Source organism: Oncorhynchus keta, chromosome 18, assembly GCF_023373465.1.
Source record: "Oncorhynchus keta strain PuntledgeMale-10-30-2019 chromosome 18, Oket_V2, whole genome shotgun sequence".
Lineage (NCBI taxonomy): Eukaryota > Metazoa > Chordata > Actinopteri > Salmoniformes > Salmonidae > Oncorhynchus > Oncorhynchus keta.
The window spans coordinates 26,488,888-26,509,557 of record NC_068438.1 but is presented as its reverse complement, the minus strand read 5'-3'; the positions used below and the strand labels follow the sequence as shown (position 1 = coordinate 26,509,557).

Here is a 20,670-nt window from a genome sequence, read left to right as displayed (position 1 = left end):
CGGTTGGCATCCAAAATGTGGTAATTACTGCCACAAACTGGACTATAATTGAAATCCATTATACTTTGTGATAAGAAATGGGAAAACGTGAAAAGGAAATATTTTATAAAATAAATACACCCTTCCAACTAACCCTACAGTCATTAAGGGGGGACAGTTGGACGCACTGCTCGGCTAGCGGGCTGTTAAGCTAGTAACTTAGCTAACTTAGTTACGTTGTTTCTTTATACCCGACTCACTCAGTTTGACAACTTAACTTCAAAGAAAATAATTGTGAATGTATGACGTTTTTTGTTGTTGTATTTAGCTACTACTAGAGCTATCAGCTAACAAACCAGCAAGATTATCATATTCATAAAAGTGTTGCTTTGAGGTTTGAAGCATTTGATCCAGACCCTGTTGGAAGGACAGCAGCAGATCAGCTGTGATGGCTACAGATATTATCGAGAGTGAGGTGGTGTTGAAGGCTGCGGGTGATAACGATGCGAGTCTGAACAATAGCCCAGACCTAGACACACCCAGGATGTATGAGAGCCTGGGAGGAGATATCAGAGACACTCCGAGCCCTTCGTCTTTGGCAGTGTCAGGAGGAGAAGAGGAAGAAGATTTAGAAGACCTGCAAAACAGCAGCACAGAGCTTTCATTGGAAAATGGCGAAGAGGCCGCAGGAGCAGGGCTTCAGAGGCCAACCCAAACAGGAGGTCCGCCGCAGGAAACGGTGACTCCAGACAATGGAGAAAAACAGGAGGAAAGGGTGGAGGTGGTGCTATGCTCCACTCCCGTCAGAATGCCCCAGACATACTCGACCTCTGGACATAATGGAAGGTATGCGCTCCCTTCTTTCTCACCTCTGTGCTATCTTGTACACTTTAGTTAGAACAGTTTTATGTCAATACCTATACAGGAAGACTGCAGTCTGCCTAGAGCTGCTTATTATCAATGTTATTGTGCTGACGTCCTTTATTGTCAGCGTGATGGCATCAATATTAGGCATGTTACTGATATCGCAGCCAGCTATCCCAGGAACTTGCAACAACACAAACCTGCCAAATACCAACACACATCAATTCAAAATCCTATTTTCCCCAAAACCTAACTCCTAAACCCAACCCCAAACTCTAACCCTAAACCCAACCCCACAGGGATGATTTTCCTCGTTTAACTATCCTTGTGGGGACTTTGGGGATTTCATTTCCCCGTGAGGATCGAAGAACAAGACCACACACACACACAATGATCAACACTACTCCATACTACCACGGTGGACAGCATCAGTTTACTCTGTGTTTAACATTAGGCCTGCTGAATAAACAGGTCTCTGACTTCATTAAGTTTAGTTCATTAATTGGCAGACTGAACTGTCATTTACTCAGCATTTATACACTTAGTTTTAGAGAATCACATTAGACTGTCATGGTTGAGTGTACAGTGTTTAATAGTCATGTACAGGGCTACAGGTGTTATTACAGTGTTTAATAGTCATGTACAGGGTTACAGGTGTTATTACAGTGTTTAATAGTCATGTACAGTGTAGCAGGTGTTATTACAGGGTACAGTGCTTAATAGTCACATGTACAGGGTTACAGGTGTTATTACAGTGTTTAATAGTCACATGTACAGGGTTACAGGTGTTATTACAGTGTTTAATAGTCACATGTACAGGGTTACAGGTGTTATTACAGTGTTTAATAGTCACATGTACAGGGTTACAGGTGTTATTACAGTGTTTAATAGTCACATGTACAGGGTTATAGGTGTTATTACAGTGTTTAATAGTCACATGTACAGGGCTACAGGTGTTATTACAGTGTTTTATAGTCACATGTACAGGGTTACAGGTTTTATTACAGTGTTTAATAGTCACATGTACAGGGTTACAGGTGTTATTACAGTGTTTAATAGTCACATGTACAGGGTTACAGGTGTTATTACAGTGTTTAATAGTCACATGTACAGGGTTACATGTGTTATTACAGTGTTTAATAGTCACATGTACAGGGTAGCAGGTGTTATTACAGTGTTTAATAGTCACATGTACAGGGTTTCAGGTGTTATTACAGTGTTTAATAGTCACATGTACAGGGTTACAGGTGTTATTACAGTGTTTAATAGTCACATGTACAGGGTTACAGGTGTTATTACAGTGTTTAATAGTCACATGTACAGGGTTACATGTGTTATTACAGTGTTTAATAGTCACATGTACAGGGCTACAGGTGTTATTACAGTGTTTAATAGTCATGTACAGGGTTACAGGTGTTATTACAGTGTTTAATAGTCACATGTACAGGGTTACAGGTGTTATTACAGTGTTTAATAGTCACATGTACAGGGTTACAGGTGTTATTACAGTGTAATAGTCATGTACAGGGTTACAGGTGTTATTACAGTGTTTAATAGTCATGTACAGGGTTACAGGTGTTATTACAGTGTTTAATAGTCATGTACAGGGTTGCAGGTGTTATTACAGTGTTTAATAGTCATGTACAGGGTTACAGGTGTTATTACAGTGTTTAATAGTCACATGGTCCTTCTGTAGCTCAGTTGGTAGAGCATGGCGCTTGTAACGCCAGGGTAGTGGGTTCGATCCCCGGGACCACCCATACGTAGAATGTATGCACACATGACTGTAAGTCGCTTTGGATAAAAGCGTCTGCTAAATGGCATATATTATTATTATTATATTATTAAAACCCCACTACCCCATTCCATTATTTTAACCCTATCTGCTCCTGCACCATGCCAACAGCCTGGGAGGATGGGACTCCACTCAGCATACCCTTTCGTGCTTCTGAAGTCAAAGCTCTTAATAATAATATTTCCTTCTTCTTGTTTTATGGTGGACTACAACCCAAAAAGGGGGATTTCCGCCACCAACTGGAAGGCGGCAATGCAAATAAATAATAAATACATTTTTTAAAATCCATACATAATAGTGAAACAAACTTAATCCAAAATAATACATTGCCAAAACAAACAACACTCTCCCTTCCTTCTTTTAATTATCCCATATCTTCCTTCTCAGGCTAGGACCTGAGAGGTTGGTACAGCTTGTGCCAATATTCCATGTAACTCCTTTGCTGAGAAATCTTTCAGCCCCAGGAACCAATCCGCCACATCCACTATGATTTCTATCTTCCTGGACCTTCTCTCCACCTTGGCAGTGCCATTAATTACAATAGCTATAAAGGCCACAATGTCCACCTTCTTAAGCTTTAAAATGTCAGGATCCTGCTGGTGAAAGGCAACCCCTGCAGCCTGCAGTGTAGGCCTATTCAGCACCATGGACTCTTCTGGTGCACCATTCAAACTCTCAACCATTTTACAGCTGCTGTGTATGAAATGCTCTGTTCAACCCTGCCTTTGGCCACCTCATTCTCTTTCACCCTTGTGGGGCATTCCAAAGACGTGGTTTCATGATTCCCACCGCAATCCTATGAGATTTAGGTCAGAGGAAGTTATGTGGAGTAGATTACGTTTGGGCACACAGGTTTGAATGATAGGTTGGATGATAGGGAGACATGAAACAGGTCTGTGTGATGAGTGTTTAGTGGAGGAACGGTGGAGCATGTGTTGATATTTTGTGAACTGTATGACATAGATAGGGAGAGATGTGTGAAAGGGTTAGAGAGGCTGGATGGGGTTGGGGTGGTGTAATGAGGGGAGGAAATGGGTAGGAAGTGGTGTCTAGGGCTCTATTTCACTTTCGTAGAGTAACATGACTAATGAAGAGAAAGCAATGTACAGTAGGTTGGCTGTGACTGGACTCACACTCCAGTACAGTAGGTGGCGGTGTATGCACCCTAAAAGTTGGATGCGATCCAACCCAGTCCTAAAAAATAATAACAATTCAAATTGATGTGGTGGCAGCTGCAGAGAATTATTTGGGTATACGCATCAGATTCAGTCGATTCAGTCAATGCCATGATTACTGTATATATGTGATGACCTTGTATGCTTGCAATGCGCAATGATGGAAAAGTACTGGGTAAATGGAGATGTACTGCTTTAGTTCTCAGGCTGAGAATTGTCTGCACCTGCTGATGGTCACACAGGCTCAAGGCCGAGATAGTAGAGAGAGAAACCACAGTCTAGACATGTTTTTCTTATTTTAGATAGAATGTTAAGGTATGATTGATGGTAGGCTGTCCACACCAACTAGTATAAGGAGCGTCGTTTCCCGTTTCGCCACACAGATCTTTACTATAGACTACTGAGGTATTCTGTATGTGAATCTTTGTCTGCAATTGCATTTTATTACTAGAGAGTTTTATACCAAGGTTCCTGTGCCTTTGTCATCTATCTGGAAGACTGATTGTCAAAGGAAAAACTTACATCAACCCATGCAAAGGACAACCCAACACTTCCACAGCTTCTTGCATTTTCCTCATCACATATTTCACATTTCCACCTCTGTTCCATAGAGCCAAATCATCAGCATACAAAAAAACATTGATTTTCTGTGATTGCCACAAAGTCATAAACCCCGCCTATTTCTAAAATGTATCTTCTTAAATGGCAACTTTACCACTTTTCAACCTCATTTTCATTATCTATTGGACAATGTCAAAATTGTCCAGTGTCAAAATAATGTGAAAATGGCACATGTCTATGTTTTGTAGAAAAAATATAAAGTTAAAAAGTTCTACCCAAAAGTTAAAACTGTCACGACTTCCACCCGAAGCTGTTCCCTCTCTTTCTGGCCGCCACCGATCCATGTTCCATTTTTCCTTTTGTTTCGTCTGTTTACACACCTGGTTCCCATCTCATAATTATGTTCCTTATTTAACCCTCTAGTTTCCCTTTCTGTTTTGTGCGTGATTGTCTTTCGTGTATTCCGGTGTGTTGTAGTTTGAGTCCTGTTTTGTTCTTGTTTGGAACGGGATTTTGTTACGTTTTGGATTGAGTATATCAGTGATTGTTACTCTCATCTGTGTCCTGCGCCTGAGTCCTTCGCTGTCTTTTAGATAGACTCTGACAGAATCACGCACCATAAACATGAAGTCAGCAGGTGCAGAGCCAGCCCTCCGCTTCAAATGGAGTAGCGCATTCAGCAGCACTGGACCATGCTGCAGAGTCTGGGTACAGCCATGGATCGTGTGCTGCAAACCATGGACCAATGGGAGAGAGGGGGTTTACCCGTGCACCCTGTATGTCTCCTCAGGTTCCACCATTACCTACCGTGATGTCCACCCCTCCGTAATCAGGATCGGGTGAGATTCAACACTCGCTACCGAGGGCGTATGATGGGACAGCAGCTGGAGTTCTACCTGGCATCTGTCCAGCCAGCCCCTTCGGGACGCGAGAGAGTGAGTGCCCTCATCTCCTGTATGAACGGTAAAGCCCTGGAATGGGCCAACGCCATCTGGGGCAGGGAAGGTCAGGCGTTGGATGATTATGAGGAGTTCCGGGCGGTATTCGATCATCACCTGGGGGGAGAGCGGCGGGGGAACGCCTATTTCATCTACGTCAGGGGATGAGGAGTGCTCAAGATTTTGCGCTGGTCTTTAGAACTCTGGCGGCCGGCGCGGGATGGAATGAGCGGGCCCTGATCGATCACTACAGGTGTAGCTTATGTAACAGTACTCTTCTGGCGTTGTGTACATCAGTCACGGAACTCCAATATGTAGCACCAATCATGTAGCTTTATTCTGATAAGAACGACACAAAATTGCATGTCATGCAATGCCCGTCTCACCATCCAACTCTGCACTCACGCACGCTGGTTTGGTGCTTGTTCACTGGGGCAGTTACCAAAATAATACAATTACAATATACAATATAATATCTTTAACAATGTACCTGATAAGAACGACACAAAATTGCACGTCATGCAATGCCCGTCTCACCATCCAACTCTGCACTCACGCACTGTACAAAATATATGAACCCCCCCACCAGACACAGTAAGTTGCTAGCTAATACTGGCGGGAATTCTCTACAACAAAATGCACAACAAATATTCTCCAAAAACCCCTGCATCTTATGTGTGATGTTTGAATAACATTTACGAACTATTTGATATAAATTGTACATTTAAATCATCACTTGAGAGCATAAAATCACTTTTGACGTACGGTGCTTTGCAACCAACAACTTACCGCTGGTTTGGTGCTTGTTCACTGGGACGATTCTAACTGGAACATCCCCCCTCGTAAGCAAGCTACGCAAACCAACCAATAAGATGCCATGCCACGGTCAGCGAGCTTCCGCTTTCCCCGCTCCCCCTTGTTAGCCAGCAATACTCGATCCCCAATCTCCACTGGTGCTCCTCTGACTCTTCTGTCATAAAGGTCAGCATGCCTCTTCAACTGCTTCACTGCAGATGCCTGTGCTGCATTCATGGCTTCTTTCAGATCTCTCCTCAAAGACTGAACAAACTGGTCATAGTCGACAACTTCTGGGTTCTCTATGACCGAGCCAAAGACTATGTCAACAGGCAGTCTTGGCGTCCTCCCAAACATTAGCAGGAAAGGGGCAAATCCTGTGGTCTCGTGGATTGTACAATTGTATGCAAACGTAAGGGACTTCAGCGCCTGAGGCCATCTGTGCTTTGCTCTCGTTGGCAGGGCCCGGATCATGTTTCCCAAAGTCCTATTCATCCTTTCGCAGGACCCGTTCCCCATCGGATGGTACGGCATGGTGTGAGACTTCTGAACGCCTGCAACACTCAACAGTTCGGCTATTAAAGCGCTCTCAAAGTTGGCTCCCTGGTCTGAGTGTATACGGCGAGGCATCCCGTAGACACAGAAATAGTTGTTCCACAACTGATGAGCTACTGACTTAGCAGACTGGTTCGGACACAAGAAGGCATGAGCTAATTTGGTAAAGTGGTCAGTAACAACGAGCACATCCAAGGAATTGTTTGAAGAATCTTCTGCAGACCAGAAGTCTATGCACACTAGTTCAAGAGGCTCAGTTGTTATTATGCTCTCAAGAGGAGCTCTTGCTTCCGGATCAGGAGTCTTGCTCACCACGCATCTCCTGCAGCACTTCACATAGGATTTTACCTCCCTCTCCAGGCCATGCCAGAAGAACCTCTGTCTTGTCAGGTAGACTGTTCTCTGTTGGCCCTGGTGGCCAGCTTCATCATGGACACCCTTCAACACCATTGCTTTCATGGAGGCTGGAACAACATACAGATACATTTTCCTCTTTGTAACCACATTCTTCGAAACACGATACAGTACACCCATCTTCATGGTCAACTTGTCCCAACTTCTGAGAAGACCCAAAACCTCAACACTCTCATGGGCACGCTCTCTCCGGGATGGTCTTCTCCCCCTCTCAACAAAGAAGATGACTTTGCTGATCACATTGTCATCACGCTGCTTACTCATCAGTAGGTCGTGTGGCAGAACATCGACATCGGTCTGCTCTGATGGCATAACAGCCTGTGGGAGCTGTGGCAACAGCAGTGCATGTGAGCCCACTTCACCCACCCAGCACCTATGTGAATGAAGAACAGCTGCAACTTCATGTCTTGATAAAGCACCAGATGGGGGGTCAACAGTAGCCTGACAGCTAATGACCACTTCATTGGAGTCAGAGGCTTTGTCAAAGGGGTGGCTGGACCAGCGAAACACATCTTGCACTCTGTCTGTGCGCACAGCGTCGGCTTCAGCTAGTAAGGTCTCGTACGGGACCCTTGTCAGGCGATGGAGTGCACTGCGTCGTACGAAGGGCTCTCTGCTCAAAGCATCTGTAACCACATTCATTTTTCCAGGGATGTATTTAATGTCAAACTCGTACGGTGCCAGCTTGGCGACCCATCTCTGTTCACAAGCATCAAGCTTTGCTTTGGTCAGAATATATGTCAAGGGATTATTATCCGTCCATACCGTGAACTGCTGTCCCCGTAGCCAGTGGTGGAACTTGTCACAGATAGCCCATTTCATGGCAAAGAACTCGAGCCTGTGCGCAGGATACCTTGACTGTGCATAACTGAGGGACTTGCTCGCGAAGGCTATAGGTCTCGCTGTAGCTCCCGGTTCCTGCACCTGAGATAGCACAGCACCTAAGTCATTGCTGGATGCATCCACCGAGAGTAGAAAGGGTTTTTCGAAGTTGGGGTGGGCCAACAAAACCTGGTCCAGCAAGGCTTGCTTTAGCTGGAATAAGGCCTGTCTGCATTCTGTTGTCCAGTCGGCAGCCGTCAACTTCCTGACAGGTGAGCTTCGCTTCTTTTTCCAGCGTGGAGCCTTGTGTCCAGTAGTCAATCCAAAGAGAGGCTTTGCAATGGTCGAGCAACCTTCAATGAATTGTTGATAATACACCACCATCCCAAGGAATGACCTCAATTTCTTCTGAGATGGAATGTCAGTGCCATCTTTCATCAGATCAGCTTCTGTTACTCCTGTAATGGCCCTCACCTTCTCAGGGTCTGTAGCTACACCATCCGCACTAATGATATGCCCCAGAAACTTCACAGACCTCTGCAGAAAGTTACACTTTTTTGGCGCCAACTTCAGGTTGTGAGCCTTGAGACGCTCAAAAACCATTTCCAGGCGCTGTATAGCCAGATCTTCAGTGGGCGCAAAGACCAAGACATCGTCAAGGTAACACAGCAGGCTAAGAAAGTTCTGATCCCCAAAGATGTTTAGCATCATCCTCATAAAGGTTGCCGGACTATTACATAACCCCTGTGGCATTCGATTGTATTCGTACAATCCAAATGGGGACGTAAAAGCTGTGAATCTCCGGTCATCCTCATGCACTTCCACATTATAGTAGCCAGAGGTAAGGTCCATTGTCGAGAAAAAGGCATTTCCACCTAACGCAGCCAGCGCGTCAGCCTGGTGAGGGAGTGGGTGGGCGTCTTTGATGGTGCGAGCATTGAGCAAACGAAAATCAGTACAGAGTCTCAGGTCTCCAGACTTCTTCCATACAAGGACAAGGGGAGAGGCGAACTCACTACTAGACTTCCTTATGATATCACATTCTTCCATCTCATTCAATGCTTGTTTGAGCTTCTCATAATTATTTGGTGAAAGGCGTCGGTAGGGCATCCGAAAGGGTTTCTCATCACTCAGTTGAATGCGGCGAAGACATCTGGAAGCTTTTCCACAATCCAACTTGTGCCTGGAAAAAATAGACTGGTACTCAGCTATGAGCTGGATGAGTTTCTTCTTACCAGCAGGAGACGCTTGACAGGAGGAGACATCAATATCAGTCAAACCTAAGTCACGTAAGACCTCAGGATCACTTGAACTGTCAGGTCCGTCAGTGTCGTGAAGTTGGCTGGAACCGTCAGTCAGTGTCAAGTCATCTTGGCAGTCAGTGAGTATATCAGCCGTTCTCTGCACTTGCTGCTGTAAGGCTGCTGATGAACCATCATTCACACCCGAACAGTCAAAGTCCTCTAGAGCCATGCAAGGAAAGACATCGGCTAGAGTGGCGTTTCGTCTCAATGTCACTGTCTTCTGAGAAGGGTTTATCACTCTAACAGGGAGCCACCCATCCCCCCGCAATACATTTACATTTACATTTAAGTCATTTAGCAGACGCTCTTATCCAGAGCGACTTACAAATAGAGCTACTGTCCTCCCTACTAGTATTGACCTTGGTGTTGACCTTGAACTGCTGGGCTCAATGACAACAGCACTGCCAGCTGATAGATTCGGAGTGTTTCGTAGTCTGCCCCAGACTAAGTGCTCCTGCATAGGCTCTAGAGTCACAGCCCCTTTTAGTCTCACAGTTCCAACTTTGTCAGGTACTTCACTGTCTCTCCATCTCTCCACATTAGCCATCATCTCGATTAGCTTGCTCTCCTCACCCCCGTCACACACAGGAGTGTAAACCCTCTTCCAGAGACCTCCATCCGTCTTCAGGTGGCGAATCAAGTGCTTTAGGAGATTGCTGCCCAAGATGAGGTCATCACTCTGGCCTTCAACCACCAGTGTAGGCACAGCAACTCTACATCCGTACACCTCCATCTCCAGCTCACATACTCCCAAAGGCCTCATCTTCAACCCACCACAACCAACCAAGACTACCTCTGTAGGACTCAATGATGGACTTTTCAACACTCCTGCATGCAACAGTTCAGGTAAGACCCTAGAGCTCAAGGTACAAGCCATGGACCCACTGTCAAGCATAGCTCTCACTTCCACTTCTCCTCCTATTAACACATTGGCATAGAATAAATCATCATACGGGGAAAGTCTCTGTGTGTTCTGCATTATGATACTCTTCTCAGTCTCCATTTCGTCACAAACACTTTTATATACAGACTCCAAATCAACAGCTCTCACTGATGGGGACTCTACAAAAGGCCCAACACTCTCCCCTTCTACATGCAGGCCTACTAGTTTTCCGGAAGCTGAGCAGTGATTACTGTAGGGACTCCACTAGCTGTGCTCAGAGCTGCGGCCTTGGGGCACTGAGAGCGTGCGTGGCCAGCTACATGACAAAGAAAGCAGAGGTGATTGGTCCTGCAGTGAAAGTAAGTATCATGTCCAGCATCCCCGCACACGTTACATGGCCCATTAGACTTCACTTTGCTCCTATTCCCTTTTTGGAACTTATGGTCAGACTGTTGTGGCCTCTGCTCCAGCACACGCTCCAGCATGGCAAGGATACGTTCCATGGGCTCAGCTGAGCCTTGAATAGTCTGGGTTGGGTAAGGCAACGTATTGGGTACTTCCATGTGGGACCTCACAGCAGGCATGGTGATCGGCATGACAGCACCAACTTCCTGCTTCATTGTTGCGATGGCTGGGGTCACCTTAGATAAGTGAGAGTACCTCCGCTCCCTCCTGTATTCATCCAGCCTCTCATGAACGTCTGCAGCGGTCCATTGCTGTAATGGCTTGCACTCAAAGATAAGGGACAGTTCAGCGTTAGGGCAATGTCTGATGAACATGACTGTGAGCATCACGAGATGGGTCTTCAACACTTTTTTCTGTCTCTTTAGACAATCTTCTGCAACCTCCATAGCCCTGTTCAGTCTGAGCCAATATTCAAATGGTTGTTCATCAGTCAGAGGTAATGTGGCATAAAAGTCAGCAAGGGGCATGCTTGAAAAAACAGTGTCACTAAAATGTTGTTTCAGTATGTCAAAGATGGGACTCGGGCCTTTAGATAAATCAATGGAGGGATTGCTGCGTATGCCAACTTTAACAACATCGCGGGCCCTTCCCATAAGCCTGCCCATAACCTCAACTGCTTGGTCCATCACAGACACGCCCCTCTTACGCATGTAAACCATTACCATATCCTCCCACTCATGCACTGTGCACTTTTCAGAGCCATCCCCCCGAAAATACACCGGTTCCCTGATATCAGACTTCAATACCAGGTTCAGGCCTGACACATCCATACCCCTCGAGCTGCATACACTCCCCATAACATTGTCCCCAACATGTCCAACAATTGCCTTTGACTCCAAACAGGAGGCAATGTTCTCCCCAATGGAATGACCAATCTGCTTTACTATGTCTGCTATGAAATCCATGGAGACCTCCCCACTCCCTGTATTTGGCAAAACTCTTTCATACACATCCTTGGGCGTGTCCATGGATAAACTATCATCAAAACCCTCCAGTTTGGGCATAGGTGTAGAAGTAACTGGAATTTTGACTGAACCCCTACCCACAGATGGTGACAAATTAAATGACAGGAAACCCCTACCTCTCCCAACACCTTCCATTTTAACAATGGGAAATCAACACCCTAATGAAAATGTAAACAGCAAAACATGTATGTATATATATCACCTAAATCTCACGTATATCTAGTACACTGGTAAAACTCAGCCTACTTATATCAGATATACATCAGAATTGCAAATAAACAAGTAACACAAAAGTTATCCTTTGTCTGTGAAGAGCCTCAGCCAGGGAAATCATCAATTGCAATAATAAAACGTTCTAGTGGCGCCATCTTTTGGCGAAATGCGATATCGCCAAACTGCACCAGCAACGTCTCATCTGATTCTTCAACAGCAACCACGGCGAAGTTCTGGGATGGAAATCCAGCGAAGGATGATCCGATCCAGAAGAACGGTCACGGCACCACTGTAACAGTACTCTTCTGGCGTTGTGTACATCAGTCATCGACACGGAACTCCAATATGTAGCACCAATCATGTAGCTTTATTCTGATAAGAACGACACAAAATTGCACGTCATGCAATGCCCGTCTCACCATCCAACTCTGCACTCACGCACGCTGGTTTGGTGCTTGTTCACTGGGGCAGTTACCAAAATAATACAATTACAATATACAATATAATATCTTTAACAATGTACCTGATAAGAACGACACAAAATTGCACGTCATGCAATGCCCGTCTCACCATCCAACTCTGCACTCACGCACTGTACAAAATATATGAACCCCCCCCACCAGACACAGTAAGTTGCTAGCTAATACTGGCGGGAATTCTCTACAACAAAATGCACAACAAATATTCTCCAAAAACCCCTGCATCTTATGTGTGATGTTTGAATAACATTTACGAACTATTTGATATAAATTGTACATTTAAATCATCACTTGAGAGCATAAAATCACTTTTGATGTACGGTGCTTTGCAACCAACAACTTACCGCTGGTTTGGTGCTTGTTCACTGGGAAGATTCTAATTGGAACATCCCCCCTCGTAAGCAAGCTACGCAAACCAGCCAATAAGATGCCATGTTGAGTAGGTGAAGGCAAGACAAACTCAAACCAAAAACCCATTGGCTTAACAATAAAGTGGCAAGGGGAATCACCAATATAACCCTGTTACACTTACGAGAGTACGTTCGTCGGGAGCTAGCCTGCAGGGACACCACCCTTACACTGGACCAGCTGGTGGACCTATCGATCTGGTTGGATAACCTGTTGGCCTCCCGCGGACTTCCTGATCGGGGTCCATCAGTTCCATCCCCCATCTCTCCTTATCCATCCCCAGGAGGTAGAGGTATCAGGCGGAGTGTTGGTGAGTAGGCACACCACTCACCCAGAGCTCCCTGTTGCACACGTGGTTGTCGCTAGAATTTCCGAGATTTCCCCACGTTCCCAGCATAAGTCGGTTGGGAACTTTATGGACCGTTCCTTTGCTATGAGATTAGGGATCCCTATTGTGTCTGATGTTCCCTTCCCTATACATGCCTTAGACAGTCGTCCTTTGGGGTCGGGGCTAATTAGGGAGGTCACAGCTCCGCTCACTATGATAACGTCGGAGAGTCATAGGGAGCGAATTAGTCTCTTCCTAATCGACTCTCCTGCGTTCCCTGTTGTGTTGGGGATTCACAGGTTGGCTTCGCATGATCCCACTATTTCGTGGCAACAGAGGGCTTTCAAGGGATTGTCCCGTCAGTGCCCAGGGAGGTGTGTAGGTGTTTCCTTAGGTGCCACTACGGTGGAAAGTCCAAACCAGGTCTCCACCATGCACCCCCCCGAATACACACTATTAGTTTTGTGATGACATGGAGAGCAAGAAAATACCATCCCTCTGGCCAAAACCCCCCACCCACCCGCGAGTGGGGTGTTTCGCTTCCTCTTCCATCTGTAAATGAGCTATGTCCAATGCAAAACACAAATCTGGTTGCAGATCAGATGGTTCTATGGTACTACAATTACTGCTATGGGATCAACTCTCATACAATACTGACATGTAGGCCTATCCCTAGCCAAAGAAAGTTCCTCCTCTCCCCTTTTCTTTGCTCCAAAATTAAAGCTTACAGTATGTTTGTCCTCTTGGACAAGGTGCTAAATCCATCTTTCTGATGAAGTGTGTCATTTATTAAAGGCTTAGGCCATTTTAGTTATTTTACCAATCACACATGGAAATGTACATTGTTTTGAAATGTTCTCACTTTTCAAAAGTAGGTTGTCATATTATGCACTTAGTGGTGTGTCAATCTCCTTGAAAGACTGACATTTGGTTTAAAGACGGATGTTCTTAACCACTAAAAGGACACACACTGACTACGAAACACTTTTGCTAATGAGAGGTTTTGGTCTGTATTCATACTTCCTTCAAATAACATAATAGGCTACTATCACTATGGCTTGTGGTGTTAAAATTGAGAAATAAATACAGTTGCCTACATGCATGACGGACCATTAAACAGCTATACATCACACGTTGTGCCACAGCTTGTCTGTGAAAGTTGTGGCTAAAATGGTAACTGCATGACTTCCTTCCTGTTGCGTACATAGTTCCCTAAAATATTTGATTACCTACTGAATGATTTGATTCTAACCCAGACAAGAATAATGAATCTGCAGTTGGACAGATGGACGATCAAGTAGCCTACGTTAGAAAACATGCTACAGTTGGATTATTTTTAGTCTATAGGCTAGACCTCTCCTGCTCTGCACTATGGACAAAAAACATATCTATATTGCAATTTAATGAGAGACATTGTGCCTTGTGGGAATCAAGACATTTAGACAAACAGTGAGCTGCAGCTGCTACAGATTCAGCTTCCTCTTTTTCTGCTGGGAGTATCAGGGAACACTTTGGTGTGTTTTATGACATTTTTTTTGTAGTTAACTTTTATTTTTTGCTTCAATAATGAGAATTAATGTTTTATGTGATCAACTCTGTTAAGTGCTTAGTGTGTATACAGAGCAGCACATCTATTACAAGAGAGAAGAAAATCAAATGTGAAGGATATTACAGTACAGTTTTTCTTATTGGAGGTACAACATTGCAATAGTCTGGAGAATGATGTCAAGAGCATGTACGGTAAGTTGAAATACTTTTTTCCTAAACCACATGCACTGTTTGTAGATGATCAACTTAACAAAACTTTTTTTCACAAATTGGATATAAACATGCCTGTTTTGATAAACAGTTATGATGTAAAAGAACCAGTGGTGGAAAAAATACCCAATTGTCATACTTAATAGAACATGTTTCAGGTAAAAGTGAAAGTCACCCAGTAAAATACTATTTGAGTAAAAGTAAATGTATTTGGTTTGAAATATACTTAAATATAAAAAGTAAATGTAATTGCTAAATTACTTAAGTAAGTGAAAGTAAAAGTATAAATCACTTAACATGTCTTATATTAAGCAAACCAGATGGAACTATTTTCTTGTTATTGTTTTATTTACGGATAGCCAAGGCACACTCAGACATCATTTATAAACGAAGCATGTGTGTTTAGGGCATTGGTCAGATCAGAGGAAGTAGGGATGATCAGGGATGTTATCTTTAACTGCATGAATTGGACCATTTTTCTGTCCTGCTCAGCATTCAAAATGTAGCAAGTACTTTTGGCTGTCAGGGAAAATGTATGGATTAAAAATTACATTTTCTTTAGGAATGTAGTGAAGTAAAATATAAAATAGAAATGGTTAAATAGAATACAAATACCCAAAATAACTACTTATGTAGTCCTTTAAAGTATTTTTACTTAAGTAGTTTGCACCACTGGAAAGAACCCATGTTTAATTCTCTTGTTTCAGGTTGGTTCCGTCGACTCTTATTGAAAAAAGAGTCTCCACAGAGCAGCTCCTCTCCACATGTACAGGTCAGGACTCCACCCCCTTCTGTCGATGGTGCCTCATCATTGGTTCCCACCTCCACTCCTAAACCACCACCACCTTTTCTGAGCTCTATGATTCGTTGGAGCCAGACCTACGACTTGTGTGTGTGCCATAGCCCTGTGGACATCGAAGAAGCCATCCGTCTGGCCACTTACCTGGAGAAACCGGCTTGTGGCCTGCGCTGTTTCCTGCGGCAACGTGACGCCAGCGTGGGGGGTGCCATCCCCACCGAGCTATGCCAGGCTGTGCAGAGCAGCCATTGCTGGGCCCTTCTGATCACCCCTAACTTCCTGCTGGATGACTGGTGCCAGTACATGATGCACCAGGCACTGTCTGAGGGGCCCATGTCCAACCGGATCATTCCCCTGGTCCTAAACCTGTCTTACTCTCAGTACCCAAAGGAGCTACGCTTTTACTACTACAAAGACCTGAGCAAGAACCCAGAGCGAGGCTACACACAGGTGTACAAGACAGTGCTGAAGTGTGAGTAGTAAAAGTCTGGTACAATTCTTCAGCTATTATTAAGAGTCTGTGTGGTTGTTGACAAAGAGTAATCTGTCAACAACAACTAGAGACACGTTCAAATCTATAGCTGAATAACCTCTTTGTGCTTTCCTTTGTAGACTTGGAGGACATGGATGAAAAAGATGCTGCTAAAGTTGATTGCAACATGCACAGTACTAGCAATAGATTGGAAGGGGCATCCTGTTTTCCAAGGACAAAACTGTCATCAAACTATCCGAATTCTGAGCCTCTGCTTTCACTTCAGGAGATTGAGAGGACAGAGGCTGCAGATTCATAGGACTATTGTACATCACACTCTGGAGGCTGCTGAGGTGAGAACAGCTCATAATAATGGATGGAATGGAGCAAATGTAATGGCATAAAACCCCTGGAAACCATGTGGTTGATGTATTTGATACCATTCATTACCACAAGCTCGTCCTCCCCAATTAAGGTACCACCAACCTCCTGTGAAATCACATGATAGCTAGAATATAATGAAGGGGCTGACTGACTTAGGGAAATCCCCTTACAAAAACAATCAACTGGGCACACACTGGTTGAATCAACACTGTTTCTACATAATTTCAATCAAATAAAATAAAATAATGTTCAACCAACGTATAATAGACGTTGAATTGAGGTCTTTGACCAGTGGGACTGCACTGGTTGACTGATCTGACATGACCACAATTAACTTATTTTTATATCGAGTTTCTTATCACAAATGTAAATATTAATACATCTAATCCATTTTGTTGTGTGCAGACTTGCGATCTCAATGTACACTGATTCACACATGGTGCTCAAAAGCCAGAGTTATGTGCAATAGAAACGTACTTGGACTGGGTTTTCAGTGGAATAATATGTAACCCAACATGGGAGAGTGATGCAAGATAGTAGAGCAGAACATCCCTCTGGTACAAATGATGTTGCTCTGATATGTCATAACCAATGATGTGTATTAACCCTGGATGACTAACGGGGTGCTGTATTGAAGCCACCGGGCAACCATATTGGCACTTCTCCTCAAGCGTAAAACTATTTTGGAAGCTATAAGAAATGTATTTATTAATGTCTACATTCGTTTTTTTATATGATTATTCTATTACAGACACCTTAATGAATACTTTAATATTACATTATGTGAGCTAAACATAAAAATTAAACTATATACAAACATTTTCTTTCAAGTATTATTTAGAGTACTAATGTTACTGTCCCCACTACTTTATTTAAAGGGGGAGATCAAGCGGAGCCTAACTGTTATAAGCCTATTTCTATTTTGCCCTGTTTATAAAAAGTGTTGGAAAGACTTGTCAACAATCAACTGACTGGCTTTCTTGATGTCTATAGTATTCTCTCTGGTTTGCAATCTGGTTTCTGCTCAGGTTATGAATGTGTCACTGCAACCTTAAAGGTCCTCAATGATGTCACCATTGCCCTTGATTCTAAGCAACATTGAGCTGCTATTTTTATTGACTTGGCCAAAGCTTTTGATACAGTGGATATTCTCGTGGGCTGGCTAAGGAGTATTGGTGTCTCTGAGGGGTCTTTGGTCTGGTTTGCTAACTACCTCTCAAAGAGTGCAGTGTATAAAGTCAAAACATCTGCTGTCTCAGCCACTGCCTGTCAGCAAGAGAGTACCCCAAGGCTCGTGCCTAGGCCCCACTCTCTTCTCAAATTACATCAACAACATAGCTCAGGCAGAAGGAAGCTCTCTCATCCATTTATATGCAAATGATAGTCTTATACTCAGCTGGCCCCTCCCTGGATTTTGTGATAAACGCTCTACAACAAAGCTTTCTTAGTGTACAACAAGCTTTCCCTGCCCTTAACCTTGTTCTGAACACCTCCACCTGGGGCTCCACCTGGGGCGTTGGACTAGTAACCGGAAGGTTGCAACTTCAAACCCCCGAGCTGACAAGGTACAAATCTGTCGTTCTGTCATTCTGCCCCTGAACAGGCAGTTAGCCTGGGAACAGTGGGTTGTCATTGAAAATAAGAATGTGTTCTTAACTGACTTGCCTGGTTAAAAAAAATAATTTAATATCGTAAATTGCTCCTCTTTCACCCCAGCTGCCAAACTAACCCTGATTCAGAACCATCCTACCCATGCTAGATTACAGAGATGTAATTTATAGCTCGGCAGGTAAGGGTACTCTCGAGTGGCTAGATATCCTTTACCATTCGGACATCAGATTTGCTACCAATGCTCTTTATAGGACACATCACTCCTCTCACCTGTCGCAAGACTCACTGATTGATGCTTATTTATAAAACCCTCTTAGACCTCACTCCTCCATATCTGAGATATCTACTGCAGCCCTCATCCTCCACATACAACACCCGTTCTGCCAGTCACATTCTGTTAAAGGTCCCCAAAGCACACACATCCCTGGGTCGCTCGTCTTTTCAGTTCGCTGCAGTTAGCCACTTGAACGAGCTGCAACAAACACTGAAACTGTACAGTTTTATCTCCATCTCTTCATTCAAAGACTCAATCATGGACACTCTTACTGACAGTTGTGGCTGCTTTGCGTGATGTATTGTTGTCTCTACCTTCTTGCCCTTTGTGCTGTTGTCTGTGCCCAATAATGTTTGTACCATGTTTTGTGCTGCTATGTTGTGCTGCTGCCATGCTGTGTTGCAACCCTGCTGTGTTGTCATGTTTTGCTGCCTTTCTATGTTGTTGTCTTAGGTCTCTCTTTATCTAGGGTTGTGGCATCACTCTTGTCATGATTTGTGTTCTGTCCTATATTTTATTTAGTTATTTCTTTTGCCCCTGTCCCTGCAGGAGGCCTTTTGACTTTTGCCTTTTGGTAGGCTGTCATTGTAAATACGAATTTGGTCCTAACTGACTAGATTAATAAATGTTCAATAAAATACATTTTAAAAATCCACAAAAAATACTTATATACAATTTTGTCAAATACATAACATTTAGTTGAAATACCAATAATTCCATTTATTCCTATGGAGGACTGCTCTTACTAGGGAGTGCCAATATGGCCGACAGGTGGCTTCAAATCCTCTCAATGGCCAATGCATAGCAAATAGAAATCCAGGGTTTATATAAGTCATTGGTCATAACAAGGATGAATAATCAGCTTTCCTACCTTAAAGGGGAAGTTCACCCATTTTTACATGTGACCTTATCTTCACTCTTTCTGTGCTTCTGTTGATCGCCCAAACTGTTTTTTATATATTTAGTTTTGTTAGAGAGAATTGGAAATCACATTTTGCTCTCATCACTTGCTAAAGACTACAATGCATTGTGAAAATGTGTAGAAAGAAGCATGTTATGAAACGCTTTAAATCTGAATATTATTCTGTATAATGTCTCTGCACTCAATTTGAGAGAAATGTCTTCTGTCCCATAAATCCATGTTTGCATAATTTTGTTGTAAATAGCATCATTCAAACATGAATTTATTGAACAGTGGGGTAAAAAACAAAGATTGAGTGTAGACATCCAGAATGAGATTCTGATGTAATATGAGTTGGTCTGGAGTGTTTTTGAGCATTTTATAACATACTTTAGACACGTTTTCATACTGCATTGGAGTCAAAGTGACAATCAATTTTCTCTCTAACGAAACATTTTTTTTTTATATATATTTGGAGGGGGATCAACTACAAGCACAGAAAGAGTAAAAATAATGCCACGTGCTAAAATGTGTGAATTTCCCCTTTAAGGTAGGAAGGCTGATTCATCCTTGTTACGATGAATTACATATAAATGCTGGATTGCTGATGGTATCCATTGGCCATTGAGAGCGTCTGAAGCCACCGGTCAGCCATATTGCCCTTTAATGCCAACCGGAAATGGAAAGGAAAGAAACGCTTGTTATTATCTACCACTAGATGACATATGTTGGACACATTTTATCACTGGAGAATGGTATGCAATGAGTCTTGTTTTTTGCTAAATATAATCAGCAGATTGAAATGTCACAATACTAACCACACCACATGAAGCATCATCCATGATCAATTTGTATTGCAGCCTTCCATATTCATCTCTATTCCCAAGAACCATCAACATTTTCCTTGGCCAGGGGGAAAAAAATCTGTTTTTTTGTTGTCTTCCCTGCAGTGTTGTAATTAGGGTTCTGAGACAGATGATTTTGACATAAGTGGCTTTAGCTAAATCTTATATTCGAGTTGGACATTGCAAATGACCTTTGATCAGGCTTTTAGGTAGGACCAATGGCTTTGGCAAGGGCAGTGTTCTGGTAATAACCACACTGACAAACAGGATAGTTTTATTTCAGTTATTAAGCTGTTCCATGCTTAGTAATTTTATTGAATTAGCTAGATTATATCATCTTTATATAATATAATTTATCTATTTTATTACTGCCATTGCACCTGTGATACTGTATGTGTGAAAGGCAGGGCCTTTTTCTAACAAATCTGTCAATTTATTTAGGTAAATCAATAATCAAGGTGGACAGGATACAAAGTTATACAAATACTTTCCCCCTCCAAAATCTATTTTAATGATGTGATCTCTGCTACGGATTAAAGCAGATTAAAAGGCATTTGAAATTAAGCTCTCTGTAAAAGGCCCTCCACAAAGGTCCCTTTAATGTTTTTTGGGGGCCAAGCCAACTTTGTGGCACAAATGAAAACCAGGATTAATCTTTGAAAGGCACAGATACTCTAAGAAGG

The 20,670-nt window shown here is 43.3% G+C and overlaps 1 protein-coding gene across 2 annotated transcripts; it reads left to right on the top strand.

Moving 5' to 3' along the window:
• The first annotated feature begins 166 nt into the window (after window positions 1-166).
• On the top strand, window positions 167-19,021 carry tirap (toll-interleukin 1 receptor (TIR) domain containing adaptor protein). 2 transcript variants are annotated; one of them, XM_035792394.2, is made up of 3 exons: window positions 167-825; window positions 15,409-15,972; window positions 16,113-19,021. In XM_035792394.2, exons 1-3 carry the CDS (start codon window positions 732-734, stop codon window positions 16,289-16,291), a joined length of 837 nt encoding a protein of 278 aa, XP_035648287.1. In that variant the 5' UTR covers window positions 167-731; the 3' UTR covers window positions 16,292-19,021. The 2 variants fall into 2 exon arrangements, with proteins under 2 accessions (XP_035648287.1, XP_035648288.1); XM_035792395.2 differs by lacking the exon at window positions 167-825 and adding an exon at window positions 13,423-14,683 and having other exon boundaries at window positions 16,113-19,019.
• Window positions 19,022-20,670: the final 1,649 nt, after the last annotated feature.

What these genes read in the sequence shown, in the direction of transcription:
- tirap (XM_035792394.2), top strand. Translation starts at nt 732, where the DNA reads ATGGAGAAAAACAGGAGGAAAGGGTGGAGGTGGTGCTATGCTCCACTC. An exon ending in ACCTCTGGACATAATGGAAG is followed by an intron (nt 826 to 15,408) that starts GTATGCGCTCCC and finishes CTCTTGTTTCAG; the next exon opens with GTTGGTTCCGTCGACTCTTA. An exon ending in GTACAAGACAGTGCTGAAGT is followed by an intron (nt 15,973 to 16,112) that starts GTGAGTAGTAAA and finishes TTTCCTTTGTAG; the next exon opens with ACTTGGAGGACATGGATGAA.